The 9,819-nt window shown below is 32.2% G+C and overlaps 1 protein-coding gene across 1 annotated transcript; it reads left to right on the forward strand.

The window, feature by feature from the left end:
- Window positions 1–3,277: 3,277 nt before the first annotated feature.
- On the forward strand, window positions 3,278–9,532 carry LOC120329536 (sodium-dependent organic anion transporter-like). Its single transcript, XM_039396183.2, has 8 exons — window positions 3,278–3,596; window positions 3,910–4,057; window positions 4,153–4,268; window positions 4,840–4,928; window positions 5,094–5,235; window positions 5,800–5,987; window positions 7,268–7,367; window positions 8,231–9,532. The coding sequence occupies exons 1-8, from the start codon at window positions 3,335–3,337 to the stop codon at window positions 8,299–8,301; spliced, it is 1,116 nt and encodes a 371-aa protein (XP_039252117.2). The 5' UTR covers window positions 3,278–3,334; the 3' UTR covers window positions 8,302–9,532.
- Window positions 9,533–9,819: the final 287 nt, after the last annotated feature.

A 9,819-nucleotide genomic window follows, 5' to 3' on the forward strand; every position in this document is an offset into this window, starting at 1 on the left:
TAAACGGCAATTTAGGTTAAGGTGGTATTTCATCCAACATTGAAAAAACAAAAAAAGTATTAAAACTTCTGATTCTCAAATTGTCGCGAAGTCGTTTATTTTGAGAAATGTCAGCGTGAGCTTCTGAAAATAAAGTAATTTTGTTCATATTTACCAGCAATTGTTTCAAAAACCAACAAGCAGTTATAGTATGAAAAGTATATTCACACTAAAATGCCGGTTGGAACATTCTGCGTTTGATGATGCGCGCAGTGAAGTATATTGGATATAAATATCTAGCCTGTAGATTTTAAAACTTATATGAAAGTTCTATTTGGGTTAATAATTTTAGTCGATACTTATTGTAGAAAAGTTGGAAAAACTCATGGCGAAACATGAATGCCCTTTCCCAAGATTATTTTATGTGCTAATTTCAAATCATCGAAGTGTCAATAACTATTCACGAAGCAAAATCAGACATATACGGTTTATAAGCCCTTGGGCAAACTTGTGTGTTGTCATAAACAGTTATCTGCATATCAAAAGTATGTTAGCTTGGCCTAAAATATTAACAAAAATAATAGAAGACGCTAACTACGGTAATAAATTATATTTATAGGTTTCTTCGTAAATGAGCGAAATAGTGAAGCGCAGATCGTTACGAGATTTTAACGAAACGCGATACGATAACAATACATCTTTATACTAAACTGCACTTTTGAAATCATTCATTGATATTGATAGTGTACTTTTTTAATTAGCCTAATCATTTTTAGGTATAAAATTTATTACACCCATTGATTGATATTTTGTAAATTTAGCATGAGGAAATTATTTCCGGTATTTTCGCAGAAATGCTAAAAATTTTGTCAATTCCATTTCTTCACCACTTTTTGCATTCGCACGATTGATCGATTAAATGCCACTGATATGATTCGTGATCATCGGTGCCGTGTAAATGATATGATACGGAATGTGATTACAGCTTTAAGATGTTCTTTAAACTTTATTGCATCAATTACTCCTTAATGCGGATTATGACGTTTAGTATGAGAAATGAATAGCTTGCGAAGAGAATAGCTACGTATACAGTATTATTTAGGTTCTATTATTAGCTGTGATATCTATAAAAAGTCCATGAACGAGTTTTGAACTATGGCGCTCATATTGTAAAACTAATCTTAAATTTCAAAGTTTGTTTTCAAATATATATATAGTAAACAGTTTTTTATTCGTGTAATTTGAGAAAAATTCTCATTACATAGCATTCAAAATTTCGTAGTTTCATGTATTATGCAAGTTTTTTTTTTTGTAGAGCAAAAAACGTAGGTGTGTCTTAATTAACGGACATCTAAACTCGATTACAGAAAGAGGCTGTTCGTTTTTGCCAGTTATTTTTGGTTCTCTTTGAAGCGATAATTTGGTTAATATTAGAAATGAGATTGTCATGGCTAAAATAAATCTGTTTCACAATTACGTTCTCTAAATTGTACTAGACAGCGTTCAATTGTACAGAACGACCGAGGTCAGAGGAGGACTTTGTGAAATGTCTCGAAACTTACAAATGACTTTTCGTACCTAGGCCTCGCCTCTCTTCAAATTTATGGTTTTGAATTTTTGGATCGCTTAAAACCCTTGTTTCGTTAAATTTAAATGGGAATATTGCTTTTGAATAACAGTGGATAACTAAAAATATTTGTGTTGTTTCAATTGCGTCAATACGTCCTTGTTAGGTACCAATTAGCATAAGCTCCCAATATTTATAGTACTGTATTCATTTCCATTTAATGATTCAGTTGAATGAAAACGATATCCTAATTTAATTCTTTTATTATATTTCAATAAAAATTTGATAGTTCAAGATGGTATCACAGACAATAGAACGTTTTATAATTGTGATGGTTTTCTCAATATTTAGTGGAATATTCATGCGAATGTAAAGCAGACCGAATTAAATAAATCTAAGTCCACCTAAACAGAGAATGTTAATCAATATTTTTCCGTAAAATCTAATAATAAATTGAAGTAATCGATTGGATGATTTGAGGTAACGCTATTCTCCAACCCATATTTTAAATGATTACTCCTCCAATCTAAATAAAGCCCGAACGGTAATGAATATGATCAGATATTCACTAATCATAAATTCATGTTGTTATATTGAAGATTTGAGAAGGATTTGCCCTCTCACCTAATTGTCGAATGATTGGTAATAAATTGACAATTTCGAAATCCAATACAAATATAAGCTTTTACATTAATTGCCAGGCTTGCATATCATTAAGTGTTATATGTACTTGAACCATAGAGCCGGGGGGTGTTTATGTTGTCAATGTGTTTATTAAATTAGCCAGTGAACAGGCTCGGAAACGAAAATCTTAATGGGCGAAATTTGAGATATACCTATATGTTCAAAACATAATGACGGTTTCTATGTTATATTCGGAAGTTGTTTTTTATTGACAATCCGCTGTTTTTTTATTAATTTTATTCTTAGAATAGTCTATTATAATCCAAGAGTTGTTTTTGTTGTACTTGAATCAGGCTCCATCAACGTCTACAAATTGCTGAGATACGAAAATAATATATAAAATACAAAAATATTTTTATATTAATTTATCACATTTATAGTGTGTGTATAGTCATATCACAAAGATTATATTACGGTTCGAAAAAGGCGATTTCGAAAACACTTTTCTGTAACGAAATAGGACAATTTTGAATAATAAAAGGTGGCTGTTTTTCAGTTGAAATTACGAATTAGATCCACATGCCAATGCAAATTGTCATATTCGTTTTTGCATTACTGAAGAAATTTTATACTTTACTACAAATGTATATCATAAATAACGCTGTTGAATGAAATTAATAAAAATCATTTGATTAGTATATATGCAATAAGTTAAAAAAGAGAAAATTCACACTCACGACGGCTCGTTTTTCTTGTGTTTTTTTTAAAAACAATACTTCTTGGATGTATGATAGATTTAGCCTGAGGGTAACTCGGCAAAACTCCCTTGAATAGGTCTTGGGAAATCTGTATAAATAGTATAAGTACTTTTTTAACGACGAAAATATCGAGTCTTAAATTAGTTACACGAGTGGGAAAAAGGGTTAGCAAGTAGATTATAGGTAGATTAATTCAGTTGAAAATCTTTGAAATCATGCGAAATTCATCTGTGTCCTAGAGTAAAAACTTACTAAAAATTACTGCTTTTTATGTTATTTTCAAACATGGCTGACATATTTTGACGAAATATAAAAAGAACGACAAAACTAACTTACTTTTTGTCCAATATTTATTATTTTATCCTTAGCTGCAAAGTGTATAGAAAACATATTTAAACGATATTGAATGCATAAAATGAACTCTACGGAATCTACAACGATAGCATGTGTTACCGTCGATTCTAATGATACACTGCCCCAAAATTCAACCTGGAAGCCTTGCACGGACGATGAGGAAGACAACAAGCTAAAGTTTATAGTGTCAATTGCTACAGCACTTTTATTAGCAACTATTATGATCGGCATAGGATGCACTATTGAAATTCAACGCCTCGTAAAACATTTTAAGAATCCGACTGGAATAATAACAGGCCTTGTATGCCAATTTAGTAAGTACAATTTCTAATTGTTCCTAATTTATTTAGTAAACACCATTCAGTGTTTTATTTTCATATTTAATACTTGTGTAATTATACAATAGGTACATTGTGCACTAAATTCTTTAGAATGTAGAAAAAAGTAAGGTTTTCTAAGTCTGTATTTAAGCCAACGAAGTTTCAATTGAAAAAAAAAGCGAAATTTATGACACTAAGGTATGACACAAAAATAATCTGAAAGCCGTATAGGGCCATGATTAACCTAGTAACCATAGAAAGCTAAAAATCACAAGTACTTATGCATTTTATCCGCATCATTTTTTAGTTATCATGCCATTTCTTGGATACATGTGGGCATCAATATTTAGCATGGAGGACCCAGAAACGTTATCAGTACTAATAGTTGGTTCGTGCCCCGGAGGAACTTTTTCTAATATCGTTGCTTTTTGGATCGATGGAGACATGGAACTCAGGTGATATTTTTTGATTAAATTATACAACGTGTCAAACACAGATCATACCATCCTGCGTAAATAACAATAATAACAATTGTTATGTTTATTTTTAGTGCAGCCATGACAACCGTTTCGATTATTGTGTCGTTAGGAATGTTACCATTACTGCTTTATATTTATTCGTGCGTTTTATCAAATAGTTCAACACGAGTACCATTTGATGGTCTAGGTGAGAAAACACATTTCATCTATATTTTTGTTTTATGAATAGGTATACATATAATATATATGTTAACACACGTTATAATGTACTTCCTTGACCTGTTATCTTCTTCTTTAGAAGAACGCAATGAAACAAAAAAGAGCTGATTTGCTGTTATATTTTTGCTTGAAAATGCACTGTTTATATGTGGCTGAAACAATAACAAAACAAATATAAGGCATGAAGATAGAAAATTAATAAAAGCATTGAATCTGTATCAACAGTTTTTATTTTAAAGTAGCAATTGAGGCGTATGTGTTGTTTGTTATTGGACACGTAGTGGACATAACGATCGTTTCAATATTATGTTGTTGTTGTTGTTCTTGTTCTTTGACACGTTTTTAAAAAGTCGCTTTTCTCTTCGAATACTGGACCAATTGCTTTGAAATTTTCAGTGGTTAAAGATAAAAATTCTCCAGAAGGCTATTACTTTTTTTTTCGCTATGACGTCATCAAAATTATGTGACTCTACGTGTCCATATATTTGAGCAAAGCTCTCTTGTTGTTCAAAAGAATCATTACTTGTTTTTCTCTCCAGGAATCTCTATCGCTCTCGTTTTAATTCCACTAGCGATTGGTACATTTATTAGATACAAGAGGAAGGATAAGGCGATAAAGCTGGCAAAGGTACATTCTTGTGTATATTATAAAATTGATATGAGTTTATGTGAAACAACCATACCAAAGTTTTTTCAAACTGCAAAATGTTAAAGCAACTCTGAAAAAGCAAAAGAAGCGAGTTAAATATTTCTGCCCTCTTTGTGTGTATTTATTTACATTTTTTGTACTTAGGTTTTGGCAATAGTGGGATTACTGGCTCTGATGCTTGTTTCGTCTATTTCTTTATATATGTTTCTGGATATGTGGGTGTTCCGAGTTGGACCATTTGTCACTGCAATGTGTTTTCCATTATGTGGAATGATTCTGGGATATGGTATGTTTGTATAACGATCAATAAGCTAGTATGGCCTACTAAATCTATAAAAGTTTGAAGCATAGGAATCTGGTAGAAAAATATTCAAGTTAGTATTATTACATTGCACAAAACACTGCAATAGAAAACAAAAACACTATATCATATAGCAAAAATCTAAATTTTAGTTGATCAAATCATAACCATCCTGTACATAATTATTTGAATATTTAATCCTTTGCATACATTTATAAAATTATGAATTTATATTATATATCTAAATTTATATAACTTGTTTAATGCCCATCTATGACATTCAATGGCGTTAGCACAGTACAAAGCATAAAGTAAGTGATTGCCGGTGTTGTTCGTCTTCTATTCATCAAAGATCAATATTAATTAATATGAAATGAAGAATATTTTCTTACTAAACCTCCAATAGTAGTTTGTGAAAATTCAAACAACAATTAGTCAACTTTAATGATTAATTTCATTTTTGTGAGGTGATACAATTTTTTTTTACTTTCACAGTATAGAAATTTTTTGGCGATGTAATTTTATGTATTATTAAATATTTTTGTACAGTGTTGTCAACTATGATATCTTCTATGTCCAAATCTTTATGGTTATCACATCGAAAACGAAGGACGATCTGCGTTGAAATAGGGATACAAAATGTTCAAATAGCAATCTCAATAGTCAATCTTGCTGGATGGCCGCTTGATGTGATGTCTAGAGTTCTTCTCTTCCCAGCAATGTATGGATTATCACAGGTAACATTTTCTTCTCTGGACGGGATATTTGCACATGCTCCTCTTACGCCCCAGAAGATGATTCCCCTAGTGCAGGGGTTCACAACCTTTTTTCTGTTAAGTACCCCCCGAGTCACGAAACAATCAACGCAAACCCCCAGTAATCAGACACCAAACAAAGTTGTGATATATTGACTGACAATTTGTTGCAACGACAATTTATTGACCACCTGCTGTAACTAAATTGAATATTCGTGTTGATGTTATTGTCCTCCACCTAACTAATGAATTCTTGGGATCTCTCTCAAGTTTCGATGCAAATCACCTTCTGCAAAGCTCGCATCACACTATCTTTTGAGATTTCACAGTTTGGCTGAAAAGCTGTGCAATTCACATTGTTGCGTCACAATCACAACAGAGCTAGATCAGGGGGGAAATCTAGACTGAGTTTTAATTGGCATTCATTTTCATCTTGTAGTTACTTTGTTATAGAATATTGAAAAAAAAACACACACAAAATCTCGACTTCCATCCAAGTACCCCTGGAAATCTTCTCGTGAACCCCTGGGGGTTCGCGAACCCCAGGTTGAGAACCCCTGCCCTAGTGTGACCGAATAGCGTATTTATTTGAGATTTTGCAGCAGTCGGACTGGCTAAGATCACTAGAATCACGAAGTAAACTTAGGGATTGTTTCTTCTCTATTAAGACTATCAATTAGTCAATCGTGGTCAATCGATTTAGATTGTCTGAATGGGTACTCCCGTGGTATGTGAACTAAGATGGCGGACACCGGAACGTAGTATGTGTACCAGGTTAGGGTTAGACCATAATTTTAGGTACACATACACATACAAAGAAAATTGGAATAAAATTATGACCTAACCCTAACCTGGTATACATACTACGTTCCGGTGTCTGCCATATTGGTTCGCATACTACGGGAGTACCCTTAAAGATGCTAAAATTCTATTACTTTTACTTTTCTCAAATATTATTTGAGTCTTATTGGACCCTGTATTTAATCTGAAATTTTCTATTTTATTCTAATTCATTTGCTTTCGTCACGCTTGTCCTGCAATTTTTCCCGGGAATTCGATCCTTAGCTAAAATTTGTTTACTGGTACCGATGATCGACCTTCTTATCCAGATAGTTGAGCATTAGTTTTCTGTAAAATTTGATATCCTTTACTAGAGTGAGACTTAAAAATATTGTATATTACTGTTAACACTCAATTTTGTATTTATTTACTTTCTTCATTTATATGTATTTGATAGTATGACTCTGATATTTACTTTGCAGACTATCGCATGTGCTTTGTTTGCCTTGTCATATCACATGATATATTATTTACGCAAAGGGAAGTTCAAGAAGCTTCACAGGGAACAAGAACAAATAGAAGGTAGATAGTTTTGAATGAAATGAGTCCATTTGAAAAAAAAATTGCAATTTTATGCATTAACAAATGTTATAACTTTAGTACCGGTTAGTCGAAGCACTTCGACTATTTCATTGCGATGTATTATCTGTACAACTTTCTGCATTTGTTTTTGTATTGCTGATTTTATTTTATTTCCTTTAGAATCAAATTTCGAGCACTCCTGTTTTTAAATGTAATTACCAAATTTGAATTCAAATTTTAATACGTCTGTGATAGTTATTTTTATTTAATATGGAACTAGGCGCTAGTGGACGTAGTCTATCGGCAATCTTATGAAATACTAGCATAGTGTTACCGTCGGCTCTTATATTACATTTGCCGAAAATTAAATTTTGAATCTAGTATACAAACCAAATGTTTCTGTGTTTTTTTATTATAATACGAACAAGAGAGCTATGCTTGAATATACGTCACAAATCCACGAACATTAAATTAAAAACAAAGTTCCCTTAAAATGAAACAGCAAAATTACTGGAAAAATATCGAGTCACGTAGGTTTCACAATAAAACACAAACAGTAAAAGTAATAGCCTTTTAGCGACTTATTTCATCTTAAAGTACTGAAAGTTTAAAGTCAATAAGTCCAGTATTTGCGGACAAAAGCGTTTTTATAACAACAGCAGTACGAACACTAACAAAACTAACAACAACAACTCAACTTAGCAAAATTGCCTATTGATACATTTCGTGTCCAACAATAAAATAATGTAGTTGCTATTTTGAGTTTACGTGTATTATGATTTTTTTTGTTTTTATCGTAAGACAAATTATACAACATATAAAAGTTTAGTACTCGTGATTATTAATTTTGTTTTGCTATTTAGAAAAACCAAGTCCGAAAAGACGCATTTCAACAATCACATCAGATAACCCTACATTCGAGAATAAGGAATAGAAAGATAAAGTGTTTGTTTTTAAGTACTGTTTGAAAGTGTGCATTATATTTTGAAATTTTCTCCGTGTGCCTTTTTTTGATAAAATTGCTTACTGTGTGTGTTGTTGAGTTGATATGATAAAAAAATTAATAAAAGAACCATTTGATGTGTTCATAAAAAAGTTGCAAGTAACATTTTGCATTGCAATATGCATGTTGCGTTGCATTCATTCAAATGAAGTTAAAAATTGTGAAGAATTGTGAAATTTTGTAAAGTACATTTATTTTCTAATCTCCTTCCACGAAATAGTGAGTTTATTTATGAGCTTTCGTTAGATCATAGTCTAACTTCTTCAGATAAAACAAGATATGTGTATCTAGAAAGATTCTAAAACCAACACAAACAACAACAACATAAGCAAAAAAGTTCAATAACAAACGCGGGAACAAATGGTCAAACCAGGAACGACTCAATATCAGTCTTCTAGACAGCACAATAGAGGCAGACTCAACCCATCCATCTCTAATATTCTCGTATTTCTTAGTATATTATTTCTAACTGACTATTGATTTTTATCATTTGCAGCCATATCTTGTTTTATCTGAAGAAGTTAGACTAAGATCTAACCAAAGCTCATAAATGAACTTACTATTTCGTGGAAAGATATTATGTTATTCCTATTTATCTTTATAATACTATCTTGTTCAAGCATCCTTGTGGCAACAGCCACATACGGATCCGCAATAGAAAGAAAAAGAAGGAGAAAGGACTTGCAGTCCAGTACACAATACCCTAGTACAGGGCTACTCAACTATTTTTATCGAAGGTCCGAAAACAAAACTTTAAAATTATTTGGGTCCGGTCTTTCCAGAAATGATATTTCGGCATCCTTAAACGAGCACTTCCTCGACCGACTAATGATTAGTAGCAAATTAAAATTGTTTATTATGGTGTCATAATTCTTTTCGTATATATTCAAAACTATGAAAGTCATTTTATAATAGGAAATTCAAAAAGTGGGGCTAATGATCCAAAATAAATAATTAGGTGCGGTCCAAATCCAATACTCGAAAGGTCCGGATTCGGACCGCGGTCCGCCAGTTGAGTAGCCCTGCCCTGGTACCCCCCCCCCTCGTATTTTGACAGTAAAATATTCAATTTTTGTTTAATGTTGTTTTAAATAGTTTTGTTTTGAATTGGTATAGTTTGTTGAAATATCTTCAATGATAAAACGAGAATATCGGTCAGAGACCGAAGACTTATCGATCGAAAGTTAGGGGATCCCCCAAAACAGCGCTCCTACTACATAGTGACACCTTGTGTCTCATCACTACATCACTAACTAATTAATAACTCGCTAATTATACGACATAATTCATCCAAAATCAATAGGCTTCTGGTCCGACATATGATGAATGCACATGCAAAATCTGGAGTAGATGCTAGTCACAGTTACATGTAAAACCATATTTTTGTACTTATGATTTAGATAGTAAATATTATTAAACGAAGGAATAATTACAAGTTTAACTATCGCC

Source organism: Styela clava, chromosome 12, assembly GCF_964204865.1.
Source record: "Styela clava chromosome 12, kaStyClav1.hap1.2, whole genome shotgun sequence".
Lineage (NCBI taxonomy): Eukaryota > Metazoa > Chordata > Ascidiacea > Stolidobranchia > Styelidae > Styela > Styela clava.

What these genes read in the sequence shown, in the direction of transcription:
- LOC120329536 (XM_039396183.2), top strand. Translation starts at nt 3,335, where the DNA reads ATGCATAAAATGAACTCTACGGAATCTACAACGATAGCATGTGTTACC. An exon ending in AGTACCATTTGATGGTCTAG is followed by an intron (nt 4,269 to 4,839) that starts GTGAGAAAACAC and finishes TTTTCTCTCCAG; the next exon opens with GAATCTCTATCGCTCTCGTT. An exon ending in GGAACAAGAACAAATAGAAG is followed by an intron (nt 7,368 to 8,230) that starts GTAGATAGTTTT and finishes TTTGCTATTTAG; the next exon opens with AAAAACCAAGTCCGAAAAGA.